The sequence below is a fragment of the Gorilla gorilla genome, chromosome X (genome assembly GCF_029281585.2).
Source record: "Gorilla gorilla gorilla isolate KB3781 chromosome X, NHGRI_mGorGor1-v2.1_pri, whole genome shotgun sequence".
Classification (NCBI taxonomy): domain Eukaryota; kingdom Metazoa; phylum Chordata; class Mammalia; order Primates; family Hominidae; genus Gorilla; species Gorilla gorilla.
In genome coordinates this window covers 166,980,914-167,004,345 of record NC_073247.2, presented here as the reverse complement: position 1 = coordinate 167,004,345, position 23,432 = coordinate 166,980,914, and the positions used below count along the sequence as shown (strand labels likewise).

General features: G+C 41.4%; 3 protein-coding genes across 3 annotated transcripts in view; 1 reads left to right on the top strand and 2 right to left on the bottom strand.

Moving 5' to 3' along the window:
• Positions 1 to 7,824: 7,824 nt before the first annotated feature.
• Positions 7,825 to 9,508, bottom strand: LOC115932395 (40-kDa huntingtin-associated protein). The gene has a single exon (XM_031006114.2). It carries the CDS (start codon positions 9,506 to 9,508, stop codon positions 8,396 to 8,398), a length of 1,113 nt encoding a protein of 370 aa, XP_030861974.1. The 3' UTR covers positions 7,825 to 8,395.
• CLIC2 (chloride intracellular channel 2) overlaps positions 9,507 to 23,432 on the top strand; it is a 91,933-nt gene continuing 78,007 nt past the window's right edge. The window contains exon 1 of the mRNA XM_055375941.1: positions 9,507 to 9,749. Coding sequence (XP_055231916.1) covers positions 9,507 to 9,749 — 243 coding nt within the window. The remainder of the gene's footprint in view (positions 9,750 to 23,432) is intronic.
• LOC101129330 (histone H2A-Bbd type 2/3) lies at positions 10,324 to 10,948 on the bottom strand. Its single transcript, XM_004065176.4, has one exon. It carries the CDS (start codon positions 10,834 to 10,836, stop codon positions 10,489 to 10,491), a length of 348 nt encoding a protein of 115 aa, XP_004065224.1. The 5' UTR covers positions 10,837 to 10,948; the 3' UTR covers positions 10,324 to 10,488.

Genomic DNA, 23,432 nt, shown 5'->3' with positions numbered 1-23,432 from the left:
AACAGTGATGGCCTCCCCTGAGGCAGTTGCCAGGCAAGATAATGTTGATTCTTCTTAGGAGCCAACCCTAATACCCGTTTGCTTCTAGACCTATAACTAGACTAAAGTCGCCGTGGGCCTCTAGAGGTGAGGTTGAGAGTGTGACCCATGAGGAGGAACACTACACTCAAAAAGAACTGCTTGACTTTTCTAATTTATATGAACAGAAATCTGGAGAACAGATATCCATGGGAATGGATATTAAGGGTGTGGGATAATGGTGGAAGGAATATAGAGTTGGATCAGGCTGGATTTATTGATTTGGGCCCACTAAGTAGGGACTCTGCATTTAATGTTGCAGCTCGGGTAGTTAAAAAAGGTTCTAATAGTTTATTTGCTTGGTTACCTGAAATATGGATTAAAAGATAGCCCACTTGAGCGAGCTGAAATGCCTGCTCTCCCTTGGTTTAATGTAGAGGAAGGGATCCAAAGGCTTAGGGAGATTGGGATAGTGGAGTGAATTAGTTAATTTAGACCTACTCATCCCAGCTTGGAGGGTCCAAAAGATATAAGCTTGACCAATGCCTTGAGAAATAGATTTGTGAGTGCAGCACCTGTATCTTTGAAGAGTCCTGTAATTGCTGTATGTCAGATCTAACAGTGGGCCTATTTGGATTTTGGAGGCAACACATTCCTCATTCAAGTGTGTTACTCTGGCCCATTTATCGAGTGACCCAAAAGGCTGCCAGTTTTTAGTGGGATCCAGAACAGGAGAAGGCTCTGCAACAGGTCCAGGCTGCTGTGCAAGATGCTTTGTCACTTGGACCATATGACCCAGCAGATCTAATGGTGCTTGAGGTGTCAGTGGCAGATAGGGTTGCTGTCTGAAGCCTTTGGCAGGCCCCCATAGGTGAATCACAGCAGAGGCCTCTAGGATTTTGGAGCAAGGCCCTGTCATCTTCTGCAGATAACTACTCTCCTTTTGAGACAGCTCTTGGCCTGTTACTGGGCTTTGGTGGAAACTGAATGTTTGACTGTGGGTCACCAAGTCACCATACCGCCTGAATTGCCTGTCATGAACTGGGTGCTTTCTGACCCATCTAGCCATGAAGTGGGTCATGCACAGCAGCATTCCATCATCAAATGGAAGTGGTATATACGCAATCGGGCTCAAGCAAGTCCTGAAGGCACAAGTAAGTTACATAAGGAAATGGTTCAAATGTCCACGGTCTCTACTCCTGCCACCCTGCCTTCTCTCCCCCAACCTTGCACCTATGGCCTCATGGGGAGTTCCCTATGAGCAGCTGATAGAGGAAGAGAAGACTAGGGCTTGGTTCACAGATGGTTCTGCACAATATGCTGGCACCACCCAAAAGTGGACAGCTATAGCACTACAGCCCCTTTCTAGGACATCCCTGAAGGACAGTGGTGAAGGGCAATCTTCCCAGTTGGCATAACTTTGAGCAGTATACCTGGTTGTGCACTTTTCATGAAAGGAGAAGTGGCCTGAAGTGCGATTATATACAGATTCATGGACTGTAGCCAATGGTTTGGCTGGATGGTCACGGTCTTGGAAGAAGCATAATTGGAAAATTGGTGACAAAGAAATTTGGGGAGGCGGTATATGGATGGACCTCTCTGAGTGGTCAAAAGCTATGAAGATATTTGCATCCAATGTGAGTGCTCACCAATGGGTAACCTCAGCAGAGGAGGATTTTAATAATCAAGTGGATAGGATGACCCGTTCTGTGGACACCCCTCAGCCTCTTTCCGCAGCCACCCGTCATCGCCCAGCGGGCCCATGAACAAAGTGGCCATGGTGCCAGGGATGGAGGTTACACATGGTTTCAGCAACATGGACTTCCACTTATCAAGGCTGACCTGGCCACGGCCACTGCTGAGTGCCCAATTTTCCAGCAGCAGAGACCAGCGCTGAGCCCTCAATATGGCACCATTCTTTGGGGTGATCAGCGAGCTATCTGGTGGCAGGTTGATTATATTGGACCTCTTCCATCATGGAAGGGGCAGAGGTTTGTCCTCACTGGAATGGACACTTACTCTGGATATGGGTTTGCCTATCCGGCACACAATGCTTCTGCCAAGACTACCATCCGTGGACTCACGGAATGTCTTATCCACCATCACAGTATTCCACACAGCATTGTCTCTGACCAAGGCACTCACTTTACAGCTAAAGAAGTGTAGCAATGGGCTCATGTTCATGGAATTCACTGGTCTTATCACGTTCCCCATCATCCTGAAGAAGCTGGATTGACAGAATGGTGGAATGGCCTTTTGAAGTTACAATTACAACATCAACTAGGTGACAATACTTTGCAGGGCTGGGGCAAAGTTCTCCAGAAGGCCATGTATGCTCTGAATCAGCGTCCAATATATGGTACTGTTTCTCCCATAGCCAGGATTCACGGGTCCAGGAATCAAGGGGTGGAAGTGGAAGTGGCACCACTCACCATCACCCCTAGTGAAGCAAAATTTTTGCTTCCTGTTCCCGCAACATTACATTCTGCTGGCCTAGAAGTCTTAGCCCCAGAGGGAGGAATGCTGCCATCAGGAGACACAACCACGATTCCATTAAACTGGAAGCTGGATGGGAGCGGATTACAGGCTCATGCCTGTAATCCCAGTACTTTGGGAGGCCGAGGCAGGCAGATCACCTGAGGTCAGGAGTTCAAGACCAGCCTGGCCAACATGGTGAAACCCCATCTCTACTAAAAATACAAAAAAATTAATGAGGCATGGTGGCAGGTGCCTGTAATCCCAGCTATTTGGGAGGCTGAGGCAGGATAATTGATTGAACCTGGGAGGTGGAGGTTGCAGTGAGCTGAGATCCTGCCATTGCACTCCAGCCTAGGCAACAAGAGTGAAACTCTGTCTCAAAATAAGGAATACATAGAAACCCTGAACAGACCAATCACAAGCAGAAAGACTGAATCAGTAATTAAAAAAAATATTGCCAACCAAAAATGCTCAGGTCCAGATAGATTCACAGCTGAATTTTACCAGACATTCAAAGAAGAACTGGTACCAATCCCACTGAACCTATTGCAAAAGATAGAGAAAGGGGATCCTCCCTAAATTATTCTATGAAGCCAGTATCATTCTAATACCAAAACCAGGAAAGAACATAACAACAAAAGAAAATTACAGACCAATATCCCTGATGAACATAGATGGAAAAATCCTCAACAAAATACTAGGTAAACAAATCCAACAGCACATCAAAAATACAATACACCATGATCAACTGGGTTTCATCCCAAGGATGCAGGGAAGGTTTAACATACACAAGTCAATAAATGTGATACACAACATAAACAGGATTAAAAACAAAAACCATATGATCATCTCAATAGATGCACAAAAAGCATTTGATGAAATCCAGCATCGCTTTATGATAAAACCCCCCAGCAAAATAGGCATAGAAGGGATTTGTCTAAAAAAAAAAGCTATATATGACAAACCCACAGCCAATATCAAACTGAATAGGAAAAGGTGAAAGCATGCCCCCTGAGAACTGGAACAAGATAAGGACGCCCACTTTCACCACTTCTATTCAACATAGTACTGGAAATCCTACCCAGAGCAATCAAGCAAGAGAAAGAAATAAAGGCCATCCAAATTTAAAAAGAAAAAGTCAAATTATCACTGTTTGTTAATGATATGGTCATATACCTAGAAGACTTCTCCAAAAGACATGTAGATTTGATAAACAAGTTCAGTAAAGTCTCAGGTTACAAAATCAATGTACACAAATTGGTAACACTACTATACACCAACAATTACCAAGCTGAAAATCAAATTAAAAACGCAATCTCTTTTACAACAGCTGCAAAAAATTTAATACCGAGGAATATACTTAACCAAAGAGGTGAAAAATCTCTACCAGGAGAATTACAAAACACTGGTGAAAGAAATCATAGATGACACAAACGAATGGAAACACATCCTATGCTCATGGATTTGAAGAATCAATATTGTGAAAATGACCATACTGCCCAAAGGAATCTACAGATTCAATGCATTTCCCATCAAAATGCTAACATTGTTTTTCAAAGATTTAGAAAAAACAATCTTAAAATTCATATGGAACCAAAAAAGAGCCCAAATAGCCAGAGCAATCATAATTAAAAAGAAAAATATGGAGGCATGACATTACTGGACTTCAATTTATAATACAAGGCTATAGTTACTAAAACAGTATGGAACTGGTATAAAAGTAGGCACATAGAACAATGGGACAGAATAGAGAACCCAGAAATAAAGCCAAATACTTAACAACAAACTAATCCTAAAAAAAGCATACAAAAACATAAATTGGAGAAAGGACACTCTATTTAATACATGGTGCTAGGAAAACTGGCTAGCCACATGTAGAAGAATGAAACTGGATCCCTATTTTTCACCTTATATAAAAATCAACTCAAGATGGAACAAAGACTTAAATTTAAGACCTGAAACCATACAAATTCTAAAAGATAACCTTGAAAAACGTCTCTGGATATTGGTCTAGAGAAAGAATTCACGACTAAAACCCCAAAAGCAAATGAAACAGAAATAAAAATAAATGGGACCTAATTAAACTAAAACACTATGCACAGCAAAAGAAATAATCATCAGAGTAAACAGATAACCCACAGAATGGGAGAAAATATTTGCAAATTATGCAGCCAACAAAGGAGTAGTATATAGAATCTACAACGAATGCAACAAATCAGCAAGAAAAAATAAAAATAATCCCATCAAATAGTAAGCAAATAACATGAATAAACATTTGTCAAAAGATATACAAATAGCCACAAAATATATGAAAAAATACTCAACATCACTAATCATCAGGGAAATGCACATTAAAACCACAATAAGATACCACCTTACTGCTGCAAGAATGGCCATTATTAAAAAGTCAAAAAGCAATAGACGTTGGCGTGGATGTGGTGAAAAGGGACGGCGCACACACTGCTAGGTGGGAATGTATAACCTCTATGGGAAACAGTATGGAGATTCCTTAAAGAACTAAAAGTAGATCTACCACGCGATCCAGCAATCCCACTACTGGGTATCTGGTCAAAGGAGAAGAAGTCATTATATGAAAAACACAAATGCACACATATGTTTATTTCAGCACAATTCACAAATGCAAAGATATAGAACGAACCTAAGCACCAATCAACCAACGAGTAGATATAGAAAATGTGGTATGTACACACCGTGGAGAACTACTCAGCCATAAAGAGGAACAGAATAATGTCATTTGCAGCAACTTGGATGGAGCTGGAGGCCATTATTCTAAGTGAAGTAACTCAGGAATGGAAGACCAAATTACCCTGTGTTCTCACCTGTAAGTGGGAGCTAAGCTATGAGAATGCAAAGACATACAGAGTGATATAATGGACTTTGGAGACACAGAAGGGGGAAGAGTGTGAGGGTGTGGGATAAGAAAACTACATATTGGGTACAGTGTACACTACTCGGGTGATGGGTGCACTAAAATCTCAGAATTTACCACTATATAATTCATCCGTGTAACCAAAAACCACTTGTAAGCCAAAAGTTATTGAAATAAAAAAAAAAAAGTAAACAGTTATTGAGCAACTACTATGTTCTGGATTCTAATTCAGAGGTGGGCAAACTATAGCCCCAGAATTTGGCCCACAGCCTGCTTTTGTACGGACTGTGAGTTAAGAATAGTTTTTACACGTTGAAAGGATTGCAAAGACATACAAAGAAACAAAGAAGACTGTGCAACAGAGACCATCTGTGGTCTGTAAAGACTAACACATTTCTATCCCGCCCTTGACAGAAAGAGTCTGTGGGCTGCTGGTCTCCTCTAACGGTGGTAGAGATGCCTACACGGTTAACATTAATCCTTGGCACCAGAATCCTCAGCACCTAGGAACCAGATCTTGCCTAACACACTAATTTCAGTCTTGACCACCTTCCTCCGGCGTAGCGGTTCTCAAACGTCTTTGTCTTTGTACTATTCACGTATAAAATATTCTTTCATAAGCAACATTTATCCTTTTGGGAGTACCTCACAACGGGGAGAAGGGGAACCCCAACAGCCTTTAAGGGTTCACTGCTTCGCTGCCACCATTTCCGACGGTTTACACTGTTTTAAGTGTGAATTTGGAATTGTTTTCAAGTTAAAAAGCAAACTAATCATGTCCTCTGAAAGTATTTGCTTTTGGCATGCTAGAAATCAGTGTTGACTTTTCATATTGATGTGATACATTATGAGAGAATTCTCAAAAATGCTGAAATCTGGCCTCGGCCCAGTTATCACTGCTCTTAAGCTTCTGAGGGAGATACATGAATGAGCCCACGGCAAATGGAAAACGAGGAGTTTTAGTGTTTCCTAGAATTATGCTCAGATACCCACTACCTGACCGTCTGGTTATCCTTCCCCTCACCTCCCTGACGCAAGGAGTTTGGACCGGAGGCCTAAGGAGGCTTCTCCTGAAGCCCAAATCCCAAACTGGTCACCAGTCATGCTCCGTAGCTCCTGAACCTGACAAGAAGCCAGCCGGCCAGGTCTGCAGCCCGGGTTAAGAGGAGCATACCAGGAAAGAGCCAAAGAGCAAAGGAGCATGAGCCCTTCAACCGCTTTTACAATAATTTGGGCTAGGCGTTCAGGGCTCCGTAGGACCCTTCCTGGCAGCCAAGTGAGAGAAAGAGGAATGATGGTGGAATGGGCCTCTCCTGTGCTTCCCATTACTTCCACACTGTCGACATAGAAATAGAAGCAGAAAAGAACACCCTACAAGTCCCACCCATTTGGAGGCACTCAACTCACAGTGACAACCCTCCACACCTCTCCCCCGCAAAAAGACGCAAAACAAAAACAACTACTCCAAACTGTGTCCTTACATCTCAGCCCCGAAGATCAGTATTGTGTGCAACTTCGGCCCAAAGGATGCATTTCCCCAGGGTTGAAAGTTTGAGAAAGAGGCTATATTCTGAAGAGTTCTTGTTGTCACCATCAAAAGGATTAAAAAGACGCAATAAATAAGAAAACAGCTTAGTTGGGGGGCACGCTCCATTTGAGCCAGAAAGCCTTGGAAACTTAAGTGTTCTCAAACGGAACGCCATCCTGCTTTGGGGGAACACGGAGGCTGCCTTGCAGTCACGTGATCGCACACCACCAAAGGGCCACGCACTCTGATTTCACCTACTTAACTAAACGTTGCAGCAAAATCCCTATTACAGGCCAGGCGTGGTGGCTCATGCCTGTAATCCCAGCACTTTGGGAGGCCGAGGAGGGTGGATCATTTGAGGTCAGGAGTTGCAGACCAGCTTGGCCAACATGGTGAGACCCCATCTCTATTAAAAATACAAAAATTAGCCCAGCGTGGTGGTGCACGCCTGTAATCCCAGGCACCCTGGAGGTTGAGGTAGGAGAATCGCTTGAACCCAGGAGGCGGAGGTTGCAGTGAGCCGAGATCACGCCACTGCGCTCCTGCCTGGGCGACAGAGTGAGACTCCATCTCGGAAAAAAAAAAAAAAAATCCCTATTACAAATAAAAGCTGTTGTGATCCAGACTGCATATACCTCTGGGAATGGAACCAGAACCGTGAATTCCAATGCAAATCGATGCATCGGCACCAGACCCGCTGCACTGGATGTATCTGCATTGCAGTCACCTGAGTACGGAGCACATCATAGATGATCTCTGCAGGTTCGTTGCCCACATAGGAGGCATAGCGCAAATTTCAAAGGAACGAATACATCCTGGAGCCCAAACAGCTATCTGGTTCTGCTTCTGGCCTCCTGACAAGTAGGTAAGAGAGTCACATTTTATAGACGACGGACACCAAAACCACACATGAGGAGTACAAGAGTAGCTTTATCATGGATTTAGGGCTGTGGTTACAAGGAAGCTGTAAGGAATAAAATGACTCCCATGAAGACGTACCGTGCGGACGAGTGGAAGGAGAAATTTGGCCATTACAAAGACACAGGAATATGTTAAGAAGTGAGGGGCAGGATGAAATCATCTAGGGTAGGTATTTAGAGGGAGGGCGCCGTGCAAAATAAAATCCTCACTATGAAACAAAGGCGGAGGCAGGAGGCTGCGTTGGGTGGAAGCAGCGGAGGAAGGAGACGAAAGGGATTGTCATTTTCATGTCGTGGCTTTTTAGAAGACAGCCACGTCCTCTACTCTGATTCTATCAAAACGTGTTCTTGGGGTGCTGGTAACGTTCAGCCAACGAAATAATTCCTGTGGCGGCAGTAGGAATAACAAAACGCAGAAGCGGGAACGATGTCTTTTTATTCCTCCCCAGACGCAAACGTGGATGCATGAGGTTTGGTAACAGGCAAAGTCATCTGGTTAACGTGACTGATGCAAAAAGTCCCGGCCTGGGCAAAAAGAAGTCATTGGGCGAATGGGATGGATCAGACTCCCTGTCCTGAGGGGGAGATGGTTTCTTGCAGAACGAGGTGAAGGAGGTGGTTCTGCTCAGCAGTCAACAGTGGCCACATCTCCACCTGCAGCGACTTGATGGCTTCCGTGTCCTTTTCGTGGGTAGCCATGACCAAAGACTGGAGCAGCAGAAAGAGCTCCTCGGGAAGCTGGCCGCTGCTCTCCTGCCCGTGGCTGTCAAAAGCCTCCCAGGAGTACTTCTCCAGGGTCTGGGCGTGCTCCGGCAGCAGCTTGGCGGGCGGTGGTTGCAGGAGGAGCAGCAGCAGCACGCGGGACACCTCGCAGCGGACCAGCACGTCCGAGAAGGCGCCCAGGGCGGCGGGAGAGGGCGCCGCCGAGCCGGAGTTCGGAGGAAGCAGCGCGGCCGGTAGGGCGGGCGTCGCCCCGGGCCCGGGCTGGGGTGCCGGCGGCGGGGGCGGCGGCAGTGACTGCACCGGGTGGCCGCCGTGCTCCCGCGCCAGGCGCTGCATGCGCGTGAAGACCGCCAGGGCGCCGGTGTAGTCGCGCGCCAGCAGCTGGCAGGAGGCGGCCTCGCCAAGCGCCTGCAGCGCGGCCAGGGGCAGCTGGGGCAGCTGGAGCTGGGCGGCGCGCTGGAAGTGACCGGCGGCGGCGGCCGGCTGGCCCAGGTCGCGCAGGGCGGCGGCCAGCTCGAGGCAGAGGGCGGCGGCGGCGGCCGGCTGGCCCAGCTCGAGGTGCAGACGCACCGCGGCGCCCAGGGCGCTGGCGGCGGCCTGCAGCGGCTCCCCGTAGGCGGCGGGGCAGACCAGGCGCTGGCGCGCGTCGCGCTCCTGCCGCAGGAAGAGGCGGGCGGCCTCGGTGAGGGCCAGCGCCTCCCCGGGCCCGTGGAAGAGCGCCTGCTGGCAGCGCGCCACCGCCAGCTGGCACCAGGCCGCGTAGGGCAGACACTCCTGGGCGCGCAGCTCCCGGCCCAGCTGTCCGAACTGCTCGCCGGCCTCCGCCACGTTCGGCTTCCGCAGGAACCGCTTCTTCAGCTTGTTCGATACCAGCCGGTAGCGGGCCAGGAAGTCCCCGGCCTCGGGTCCCGGGCCGGCGCCGCCGCCCAGGCCTGCAGCCGCTGCCGCCATGCTCGCCGCCCCAAGCACTTCCCGACGCGCCGCCGCAGCTGGCGGGCGGGCCGGGGCGGGGCGACGTGCCCTGCGTCCCCCTCGGCGGGCTGCCGCCGTGCCCGCGCCGGCTCCCCAGCCCGAGCCTGCCCCTTGCCCTGGTGATATGCAAAGAGCGGGATCGGAGGCGGGGCCTGGCCGGGCTGTGAGCGGCGAATGCAAATCGAGGGTCTCGGGGATGCGGATCCAGGACCCTGGGAAGGTACGCGGGGCCTGGCGGGGCACCAGCTGCTGCTAGCTCGGCTGCAATGCAAATGGTCTAGGTTGCTAAAGGCATCCCACAGCCTCTCCATCTGAACATGACCCAACTAAATTCGTGACCCTAATTCCATGTCTGTGCATTTCTGGACTGTTGTCCCCCCCCCCCCGCCCCCCCCCGACTACTCACTCCTCCGTCTTCCCGTCCAGGGCCCCTTGCCAAGCGCCGGGTCCACCTCTCCGTCCCCACCCCGGTTGCCTTAGAAGTCCGTCCTGTCGCAACACTGCAGTCATGATCTTGAGGCCCACCCGCCCCAACGAACACCATCATGCTGAGGACTTTCCCGGGCAGGCCCTGACTTGCTCAGAACCAGCGCGGGTGTCCCCTTCCCACCCAGGGCCACTCCCCCTGCACTGTCACCGGGAGAGACTGCTCCTCTGTGCCATCCCTGACTCCCACCCAACCCCAGACCCCCACCACCTCTCCATCCCTCCAGCTGTGGAGGTCTCACAACCCCCCAACCCATCTCACCGCCCCCCCACCCCCACCCCAAGGCAAAGAGACTGAAGCAGGCAGGTGGGTTCCTCTAAACACTTTATTGACAGAATTAATGAAGGCCCAAGACTCTGGGGCCCGGGTTGTGGGGGGAGGGTGTTTAAGGCCGGGGGTTCAGGCCGGGGGATTTGGGGCCGGGTGGGTGGACGAGTGGACCTGTCAGGTCCCGGGGGCCGGGTGTCAGAAGCTAGTCCTCGCCAGGGGCCGCTTGAGAGATGGTGGTCGAGCTGAAAAGGGTGCTCAGCAGCCTGTCGTTGTGAACCGCCATGTCCAGCAGCAGGGGAGTGATGTTCCGCTCTCCGCTGTTCTGGGCCTCGTTGCCCGCCAGCTCCAGGACCTTGGCCGTCAGGTACTCAATAACCGCAGCGAGGTAGACCGGCGCCGTGCGACTCAGGCGCTGAGCGTAGTGGCCCTCCCGTAGACTGCGCTCCACCTGGCTCACTGAAAACGAAAGCTCCGCTCGGACGGCGCGAGAGCAGGTCCGCCCCCGGCCGCCAGCACCGGAGGACCCTCGATGTCTCCTCCTCCTCGGCATGCTGGGCGTTGAGTGTGCTATGTCGGCTTGGCCCAGCTAGGCAAGATGGCTCTCAAGACGACAGTTACCGCGTCCAGTACTGTGTATCCTAGCGACCAGGGCCCAGCCCCTCATTGGCTAGGGAGCCGAGACCAATGGGCACGCACATCCGGTGACGGGCACGCATGTGCTGACGGCCCCTCACGAGGGACACACGTCCGTCAGGTGACCTCATCGCTTTCCCATTGGCCTCGAGGGAGCAGGCCTGGGCCTAGAAGTGGCTGGAGGGCCGTGGGGGTGGGGTGGGGTGGGGCGGGGCAGGGGGAATCGCGCTGGTGACCCTCTCTTTGCCAGTGGGAACTTTCCCTTTCTACTGGATGGGAACACCGTGGGAAAGACAAAGGGGTGGGCGAGGGGAGGATGGGTACCACGCCTTCACAATGTGGCACATCCATCACGACCACCTAGTTCCAAAACGTTTTCAACACCCCGAAAAGAAACCGAAACCCCTGTACCTATAAGCAGTCGCTTGCCGCACGCCTCCTCCCACACCACCACTACCAGCCCCCACACCCTCCCACACACACCCCCTCCCCCCGCCCATGCACACGTTCCCGATAGTCCCTGGCAACCCCTAGTCCCTCTGCTTTCTGTCCATAGAGGTTAGCCTGTTCTGGAGATTTCCTATAGATGGAATTATACGACCAAATGTGAGGCCTTGTGTGTCTGGCTGCTTTCGCTTAGCGTAATGGTTTCATCAGGGTTCATCCATGTAGAGGCATGAATCAGTACTTCCTTCCTTTGAATGACTGAGTACGATTCTGTTGTATAAATAGGAGGCCACATTTTGTTTACCCAGTCGTCAGTTGATGGACAGGTTATTTCCCCCTTCTGGCTATTGTGAATAGCACTGCCATGACCATCTCTCTACAGGTTTTTCTTTGAATATCTCTTTTCAGTTCTTTTGGGTCTATTTCTAGGAGTCAAACTGCTGGCTCGTGTGGTAATTCTGTTTAACTTATTGAGGAACCACCAAACTGATTTCCACAGCAGCTGTAATCTTCCGCATTCCCAACAGTAGTGCGTGAGAGTCCCAATTTCTTCACAGCCTCATCAAAACTTGTTTTCTGTTTGCCTCATTTTGTTTTGTTTACAGTGGCCATCCTAGTGGGTGTGAAGTGCTATCTCATGGTGGTTTTCATTTGTATTTCCCAAATGGCTAATGATGTTGCTGTGGTTTGAGTGCGTCCCCCAAATTGTGTGTCTGGGAAACTTAATCCCCAAATTCACGTGTTGATTGGAGGCGCAGCCTTCGAGACGGTAATTAGGATTAGATAAGGTCATCGGGGTGAGACCCCCAGGATGCGACTGGTGGCTTTATAAGAATAGGAAGAGAGGCCTGAAACGACATACACCCTCTTGCCCTCTCGCCATGTGATACCCTCTGCCATCCCCAGATGCCGGGGCACTTCCCAGTCCCCAGAACGGTAAGAAATAAATTTCTTTTCTTTATAAATTGTTCAGTGTCGGGTATTCAATTATGGCAACAGAAAACAGACTAAGACATCTTTTCATGTGCTTCTTGGCCCTCTGTACCTCTGCTTTGGAGGAATGTCTATTCAAGCCCTTTGCCCATTTTTTAATTCGGTTGATTGTATTTTGGCTGTGGGCTTCTAAAACTTATTCATATATTCTGGAAAATAGACTCTTATCAGATATGTGATTTGCAAATGTTTCTCCCATTCACTTTCTGGATAGAGCCCTTTGTTGCCCAAAAGATTTACATTTGGATGTAGTCCAACTTGCCAAATGAAAAGATGTCTGTGGCTTTGCCTTTGGTGTCATACTGAAGGAGCTGTTGCCTAATCCAAGGTCGTGCAAAGTTACATCTCTGTTTTCTTCTTAGAGTTTTATAGTTTCAGCCCTTACATTTAGATCTGTGATCCATTTTGAATTAATTCTTTACGTGATGTGAGGTAGGGGTCCAGGGGCATTCTTTTGCATGTGGCTATCCAGTTGTCCCAGCGCAGTTTGTTGAGGGGATTATTCTTCCCCTCCACCCACTGAGGGGTGCTGGAACTCTTACTGAAAATAAACTTTACATAAATATATGGGTTTATTCCTGACTCTGAGTTCTGTAACATTGACCTACTATATCTATCACGATGGCAGTACCACCCTTTTCGGATTACTGCGGTTTTGTAGTACGTTTTGAAATTGGGAAGTGTGAGTCCTTCAACTTTTTTCTTTTCTGAGATTGTTTTGGCTATCTGAGCCCCTTACATTTTCTTATGAATTTTAGGATCAGCTTGTCAGTTTTTACAAAGAAGGCAGGTTGGATCCTGACAGGCATCACAATGAATCTGTATATTGCCTTGGAGATTATGGGCATCTTAACAATATTAAGTGTTCCAATCCGTTAACACAAAATGCCTTTCGATTTATTTAGGTCTTCTTTAATTTATTTTAGCAACGTCTTGTAATTTTCAGAGTATACATCTTGTACACCTTTTGTTAAATTTATTCCTCGACATTTTATTGTTTCGATGCTACTGTAAAATGAATCATTTCCTTAATCTTATTTTCATGTTATTCATTGCTAGGGTGTAGAAATACAACTGACTGTTGCAGATTGATCTTGGATACTGCAACTTTGCTGAGCCGAATATGCTTTGCTGAGCATACTCAGACAGGGTTGGCATATTAGTCCGTTCCTACACTGCTATAAAGAACTGCCTGAGAATGGGTAATTCATAAAGAAAAGAGGTTTAATTGCCTCATGGTTCTGCAGGCTGTACAAGGCTTCTGCTTCTGGGCAGGCCTCAGGAAACGTGCAATCATGGCGGAAGGCGAAGGGGAAGCAAGCACCTTCTTCACATGTTGGAGCAGGAGGAAGAGAGAGAGAACGCGCGCAAAGGGGGAAGCGCTGCACATTTCCAAACAATCATCAGATCTTGTGAGCACTCTATAAGAAGAATAGCAAGGGGGAAGTCCGCCCCCATGATTCAATCACCTCCCACTAGGCCCTTCCTTCAACAGGTGGGGATTACAATTCGACATGAGATTTGGGTGGGGACACAGAGCCAAACCGTCTCAGTTTTTTTTTTTTTCTTTTGTTGGACTCTTTAGTGTCCTCTATATAAGAAGATGCCATCTATGCATCTATGAATAGAGATGGTTTTACTTGTTCCTTTCCAATCTGGATGCCTTTTATTTCTTTTTCTTGACTAATTGCCCTGACTAGAACTTTGAGTACGATGTTGAGTTACAAGTGGCATTCCTGATCTTAGGGGGAAATCAACCAGTCTTTCACCATTAAGTATGATATTATCTCTGGGTTTTTCATGGATGCCCTCTATCAGGTTGAAGAAGTTTCTTTCTGTTCCTGGTTTGTTGAATTTATTTTCATGAAAGGGTACTGCGTTTTGTCAAATGATCCTTTTTGTACATGATTAAGATGACCATGAGCCCCCTCCCCCCCTGCTCCGCCATGCATTCTGTTAATATGGTGTATTATATAAACTGATTTTCACATGTTGAACCAACCTTACATTTGTGGGATAAATCCTATTTGGTCATAGTGTATAAAGAGTGGTCAATAAACGTTTCTTTGAAAGAATAGGAGTGGATCTGGCAAGCTTCTTGGAGGACAATGTGTGTGTTAAAGAATCTGTAGCATGATGAGAAGCCAAGGCACCGGTGGGAGGAGGGGAGTTGTAACCAATTCATTAAGGCTGGAGAGCACGATGCCAGTGGAGCAGTAGTGGCTGATGTGGCTGGGAAAGAGGTAGGCAGGAGCCAAGACATGGAGGTTCTATTATGCCATGCTCAGGTTTTAGAATACCCTGTAGGCTACACTGAACCCACTGTGGTCTTTCAGCTTGGGAGTGACATGGTCTGATTTGCCTCTAGAAAGATCACCCTGGAAGCTGTGTGGAGAATAGAACAGAGAGGACTGGGATTGGAATTAGAAAGCTGCTGTATTATACCAGTCAAGAAATGACAGATATCTCAACTAAGACAATGGCATTGGTAGATAAGATTAGGGGACAGAGTCCATAAAAAGTTTAGGTAGTAAAATGGCACACAGTAGACACTCACTACATATCACTCATACTGGCAAACCTAGCTGGAGATATGATAATTCATTTGCTCATTCTTCAAAAAATATTGAAGGGTAGTGCCAGGTATACTGTGTTAAGCATTGAGACAACACCAACGAGAAATATAGATCAGATCCCTGCATGCAGTCTGGTGGAACATACAGACAAGGAGCCAGACAATGACAACACTATACTGTGATAAGTGCTATGAGAGGGGAAGTTCAAGGTGCTGGTTATAGTTTGGTTTGTTTGACCCCTCCAAATCTCATGTGGAAATTTGATACCCACTGTTGGAAGGTGGGGTCTAATGGAAGGTGTTTGGGTCATGGGGTGGATCCTTCATGAATGGCTTGGTGCCAGCCTCGCAGTAATGAGTGAGTTCTCACTTGATTCATTCCCACAAGAGCTGGTTGTTAAAAAAGAGTGTAGCACCTCCCCCCGCCACCCCACCTTGATTCCTCTCTCACCATGTGATCTCTGCACTTGCCGGCTCCCCTTCACCTTATGCCACGAGTGGAAGCAGCCTGAGACCCTCACCAGAAACCAAGCAGATGCCAGCACCATGTTTCCTGTACAGCCTGCAGAATCATGAGCCAAATAAACCTCTTTTCTTTATAAATTACCCAGCCTCAGGTATTCCTTTATAGCAACACAGATGGACTAAGAAAGTGCTGTAGGAACACATAAGAGGAGTACTTTACACAGACGTTTGGGGTTGGGGAAATGTTCCTGGAGAAATGGTGTCCAATATGAAGCTTGAAGAATGAGTACAAGTTAGCCAATTGGAAAAGCGGGGCATTGGTTGGCAGGGGAGGGGAGTGGCGATGGGGAAGTGAAAAAGCTCTAGCATGACTCCACAGGGATAGAGTGAGGTGACCACAGACTTTGGAGTCATTCCTGGAGAAATGGGATGAAGGAGGAGGTCTGCGTATGGGTAGGAAGATGAGTTCAGTCTTGAGCATGTGAAATTTGAAATGCCTGTGGGATATCCAGATGGAGATGAAGGAGATTTGGCTTAGGAGTTCAGGAGTGAAGTCAATACTGAAAATACAGATTTGCGACTCATCAGGGTAGTTCTTGAAGCCATGAATGTAGTTGAGACCATTCAGGGAGAGCACATAGAGAGAATATATAAGGGGACCAAGGACAACTTCTTTTAAGGGGCAAGCAAAAGAGGAACATCATTGGAAGAAGACTAGAGGAGTGTCTCCACAGATAAAGTTGGTGCGGGGTGGGGGGGGGCACGCTAAAAGATAATCAAGCCAGAAAGAGATGAGAGCAAAGGTGCAGAAGGAAGCCAGAGGAACTGAACAAGAAGGGACAAACTCAGAAACACTTGCTGAGTTCCAAAATGATAAGCATTAAAACCTGTTCACTGAGTTAAGCAATGCAAGTGTTGCTGGGGGCCTTGGCAAGAGCAATTTCAGTGGAGGGGTTGGAGGCAGAAACTAGACCAGACTTGTACTAGGAGCTCGTGAGAAATTCTAAGACATATCTTCCCAACACTGGGCAGCATGATAAATGTCCGCATTAGAGAGAATTGGTGAGCAGGTCATGCTCAGCCAAGGCATTTTACATGCCTAGTGGAATCTCATGCAGGAAGCTTCTCTAAGCGTAGAGGTAAGGGTAGGTCTGATGGCAACAATCTCTCTTACTTTTCCTTCTTCTGCGAATGTCCTGATTTCCCCTGCATTCCTGAAGGTAATTTCACTTTGTAGACAGGGTTCTGGTTCTTTTGTTTCGCCACTTGAGAAGTGTTATGCCACTTCCTCTGGCCTCCATGGTTTCTAATGAGAAATATATTGCCATTCTAATTCCTTTTCCCGTATAGGTAAGGTTTCCTTTCTCTCTCTCTCTCTGCTTTTGGGACTTTTTTCCTAGGTCCTTAGTTTTCAGAAGTTTGACTGTGATGCTTCTTGGTGTAAGTTTCTTTAAGATTATTCTGTTTGGGGTTCACTCAGCTTCTTAAACGTACAGGCATGTGTCTTTTGCCATATTTAGAATCTTCCAGCCATTATTTATTTGAATACTTTTTCAGTCCCACCCCCTTCCTCCTTTCCTTCTGTCACTATGATGACACAAAAGGTAGCTCTTTTGTCATATTCCCACAGATCCCCAAGTCTCCACTCATTTTTCCCCCAGTCACTTAGGCTCAGGCCACATGTTCTGACCGGGGGTTTTATTGTTAGTTCCATTTCAAAGCCTTTGCAATGGTATTTGGTTCTGTTAAGCATGATCAGCAGTCTTGGAGCTGGCGAGGTCTATATCCCTTACTCAGTGCAGTTCTCAAAGTCCTTTGTATGTCGTACAGGATCACATCTGTACATACACACCTTGGGGGGTAAGCCCAGAAGCTCATACACAGCTTCATGGGTTTACTTTCCCAAGCACTTCATCCCTCCCTGCAATCTCCCCAGCACTTTCTGGTTCCCTCAGCTTCCCCTTTTCAACCTTGTAGCCATGAAGCTGTTGCTGTCGCTTTAGTGACTCTTCTCTGCCACACGCTTCCTGTGCCTTTGCCTTCCTGTGGTGTGATTCGGCAGGAAGACCAAAGAGGGGAAAAAGAAGTCACAGGCACCCTCTTGGGACCTACAATCAGAGAGGAAGGTTGCTTTCCTTCAGAGCTTTAATCACCTGAAGGCCCTGGCGGCTGCCACTGTCACTGTCACTGCCTCTGTGTCACCACCACTGCTGCCACAGGATTGCCTGTGGGCTAGAACATGAAAGTACAAAGAAAAGAAGAAAGAAAAACTGGGGATTCCCTTAACTATCGCTGAGGGTTAGTATTCCCTTTTCCCTCTTCTCAAGTCAGAACCAGAGCTCTCTCTGTTCACACCACTGTCTACTTCTAACTTGCAGGCTACATTGAGCCAAGGATACTAAAGGGGGGAAAATGTCAAATTCACTGCTGTTTCAGTGGTGCTTCAAATTGTAGTCTTTCCCCGGTCTGCCTCCTTCCAATTACTTTTCAGAGTCCTCAAATAGCTGGCCCATGCACTGTGTCCACATTTTATAGCTGCATTCAGTAGAGTGTGCATGCTTCATCTCACCCAGGAGCAGAAACATTCTGGAGATGTTACATTTTACTTTTATATTGATGTGTAAGTAATTGATGTGTGTGTGTGTGTGTGTGTGTGTGTGTGCGCGCACGTGCTTAGGTGTTTTTAATTTAAAGAATTTAAGAAATTCTTTAATTTTTTTTGAAGTACCATAACACAACTAGAATATATCTCAATATTGATTGTTCTGCATCAATTTTTCATGGTAGAGACTTTGTCCTTTTGAGGAGCAGGTTCAATTCTTCCTTTATTTCTGGAAACTTTTCACATATGGCATCTGTGGATATTTTTCTATCCCATTTATTTGGCTCTTTACTTAAGGCATGTAAATTATCTTAATGTTGGATCAGCATTAGCGTGACTATCTAAAGTCCTTCCTCCATGCCCTTGTTTCGATTTGTGTGCATGTCTCTTCTGCATCTTGCTCTTCCTAATTTACTTCTTTGATCCACCATGTGGTTCTTTGAGTTCTCGGTTTCTTTTCTGAGCTCAGTAATCTCCTTTTTTTAAAAAAAAAAAATCATATTCGGTTGCCAATCATCTGGTCTTTGAAACTTTGTTAAGTTGAAATCATATTTTAAATTTTACTGTGGCTTAGAGAACTCTAGGTTTAGTTGCATCTGTTCCTTGTTTTATGCATTCTTCCAGTCTGTGATGGTTATCTGTCTTTTGTATACTATGATGGTTTCTTTCTTTCTCTTTCTTTGTTCTTCCTTTCTTCTTTCTTTTTTCTTTCTTTCTTCTTCTTTCTTTCTTTCTATTTCCTTCTTTATTTCTTTTCTTCTTTTTCTTCCTTCCCGCCTCCCCTCTTCTCTTTTTCCCTCCTTTCTTCCTTCTTTCTTCCTTCCTTCCTCCCTCCCTCTCTCTCTCCTCTCTTCTCTCCTTTTCCCTCTCCCTCTCTATCCCTGTAGATTGTTAGCATCATTGCTAAACCATTTATTTTTATTTCAGTTATGGAAAACATTGTCAGATGTTCTATTTGCTCTAACATTCTGACGGTGATAATTTGAGGGCAGGCGGGATGTTGATTTCAATCTACCTTTTCTTCTAAGATCTTGCTAAATATCATGTATCATGCTCTAGTCCATCCATGCAAGGGTGTGTCTTACTCTGAGGGTTTTGTTTTGTTTGCCCAACTCAGCACGGTGTCTTGGAAAATGGAAAGAATTGGGAGCCTTCCTACCGCTGGTGAAATCTAGGAGTGGCAGTTGAGGGCTTCTGTTCACAAAGGTATTAACTTAATTTTTTTCTGCTTATTCTCTCAGTCCATTTCTCCTCAAGTCAGAGAGCCTTACATCCCATTCTCAGGATCTAACTGGCTCACATTGTTTTTCCTCAGTATTGCTTCCAGGGGGTGGGGACAGAATGAGAAGTGTGCTAAACCAGCCATCCTCCCCACAAGAATTTATACATATCTATATATGTACTATATATATATAGTACTATATATATATAGTACATATATATGTACTATATATGTACTATATAAATATAGTACTATATATGTACATATAATACATATATATGTACTATGTATAATACATATATAAATGCATATATAAACACATATATAATATACATGTATATATGAATACCTATGTATTATATATATGCATATATATGTATGTATATGTATATATGTATATATACTTATATATGTATACATATGTGTATATATACTTATGTATGTATACATATGTGTATATATATACTTATATATGTATACATATGTGTGTATATATACTTATATATGTATACATATGTGTATATATATACGTATATATGTATACATATGTGTATATATACGTATATATGTATACATATGTATACATACGTGCATATATTATATGTATATATTTATATATATAAATGTGCATATATTTATACATAAAATGTGCATATATTTATATATAAATGTGCATATATTTATATATGTCAATGTGTATATATTTATATATCTCAATGTGTATATATACATATGTATATATTTCTATGTATAAATACGTATATATTTCTATATATAAATAGATATAAATACATATATGTATATTTATATATAAACATGTGTATGTAAATATATATGTATTTATAGTTATATACATACATATGTATGTATTTATAGTTATATACATACATATGTATGTATTTATAGTTATATACATACATATATATGTACTTATAGTTATATACATATATGTATTTATACTTATATACATATATGTATTTATAGTTATATATATATGTATTTATAGTTATATACATATATGTATTTATAGTTATATACATATATGTATTTATAGTTATATACATATATGTATTTATACTTATATACATATATATGTATTTATACTTATATACATATATATGTATTTATAGTTATATACATATATATGTATTTATAGTTATATACATATATATGTATTTATAGTTATATACATATATATGTATTTATACTTATATAAATACATATATATGTATTTATACTTATATAAATACATATATATGTATTTATACTTATATAAATACATATATATGTATTTATACTTATATAAATACATATATATGTAGTTATACTTATATAAATACATATATATGTAGTTATACTTATATAAATACATATATATGTAGTTATAGTTAAATACATATATATGTAGTTATAGTTATAAATACATATATATGTATTTATAGTTATAAATACATATATATGTATTTATAGTTATAAATACATATATATGTATTTATAGTTATAAATACATATATATGTATTTATAGTTATATAACTACATATATATGTATTTATAGTTATGTGACTACATATATGTATTTATAGTTATGTGACTACATATAAGTATTTATAGTTATGTGACTACATATATGTATTTATAGTTATGTGACTACATATATGTATTTATAGTTATGTGACTACATATATGTATTTATAGTTATGTGACTACATATATGTATTTATAGTTATGTGAATACATATATGTATAGTTATATAAATATGTAAATATATATGTATTTATAGTCATATAAATATGTAAATATATATGTATTTATAGTCATATAAATATGTAAATATATATGTATTTATAGTCATATAAATATATATGTATTTATAGTCATATAAATATATATGTATTTATAGTCATATAAATATATATGTATTTATAGTCATATAAATATGTATGTATTTATAGTCTTATAAATATGTATGTATTTATAGTCTTATAAATATGTATTTATAGTTATATAAATATATATACTGATTTATAGTTATATAAATATATATACTGATTTATAGTTATATAAATATATAAATATATACTTATTATAGTTATATAAAAATATATAAATATATAGTTATTTATAGATATACAAATATATAAATATATACTTATTTATAGTTATATAAAAATATATAAGTATATAGTTATTTATAGATATACAAATATATAAATATGTACTTATTCATAGTTATATAAATATATAAATATGTACTTATTCATAGTTATATAAATATATAAATATATAAATATGTACTTATTTATAGTTATATAAATATATATAAATATGTACTTATTTATAGTTTTATAAATATATAAATATATGCTTATTTATAGTTATATCAATATATAAATGTATATAAATATATACTTATTGATAGTTATATAAATATATAAATATATATAAATATATACTTATTTATAGTTATGTAAATATATAAATATATACGTATTTATAGTTATATAAATATATAAATATATACGTATTTATAGTTATATATAAATATATACGTATTTATAGTTATAGAAATGTATATAAATATATACGTATTTATAGTTATATAAATGTATATAAATATATACGTATTTATAGTTATATAAATGTGTATAAATATATACATATTTATAGTTATATAAATATGTATATATACACATATTTATAGTTATGTAAATATGTCTAAATATATACGTATTTATAATTATATAAATATGTACGAATGTATACGTATTTATAGTTATATAAATATGTATGAATATATACGTATTTATAGTTATATAAATATGTATGAATATATACGTATTTATAGTTATATAAATATGTATGAATATATACGTATTTATAGTTATATAAATATATATGAATATGTATGCATTTATAGTTATATGAATATATATGTATTTATAGTTATATAAATATGTATATGTATTTAGTTATATAAATATGTATATGTATTTATAGTTATATAAATATGTATGTGTATTTATAGTTATATAAGTAAATATATATATATTTATAGTTACATAAATATATATAAATATGTATGTATTTATAGTTATTTAAATATATGTAAATATATATATAAATATATGTGTATTTATAGTTATATAAATATATATGTATTTCTATTTACATAAATACATAAATATACATGTATTTATAGTTATATAAATATATATGTATTTCTATTTATATACATACATAAATATACATGTATTTATATTTGTATAAATACATGTAAATATATGTATGTATATGTATATACATACCTGTAAATATACATGTATGTATATGTATATAAATACCCGTAAATATACATGTATGTATATGTATATAAATACCTGTAAATATACATGTATGTATATGTATATAAATTCCTGTAAATATACATGTATGTATATGTATATAAATTCCTGTAAATATACACGTATGTATATGTATATAAATACCTGTAAATATACATGCATATATATATAAATATATATGTAATATACATGTATGTATATTTATATAAATATATATGTAATATACATGTATGTATATTTATATAAATATATATGTAATATACATGTATGTACATTTATATAAATATATGTGTAATATACATGTATGTACATTTATATAAGTATATGTGTAATATACATGTATGTACATTTATATTAGTATATGTGTAATATACATGTATGTATATTTATATAAATATATGTGTAATATACATGTAAGTATATATAAATATATATGTAATATTCATGTATTTATATTTATATAAATAGATATGTAATATAGATGTATTTATATTTATATAAATATATATGTAATATAGATGTATTCATATTTATATAAATATATATGTAATATACATGTATTTATATTTATATCTATATATGTAATATACATGTATTTATATAAATACATATATAATATACATGTATTTATATAAATACATATATAATATACATGTAGATATAAATACATATATAATATACATGTAGATATACATACATGTATAATGCATGTATGTATATATACACGTATATGTATACGTGTATATATGCATATATGTATATTTATGTAAATATATATATATATATAATCCTGGGAAGCCACTTGCCTCCCTCTCTCCTTCTCCTGCTTCTCCTCCTTAGTCTTCTCTTCTTCTCATTCTGCTTTT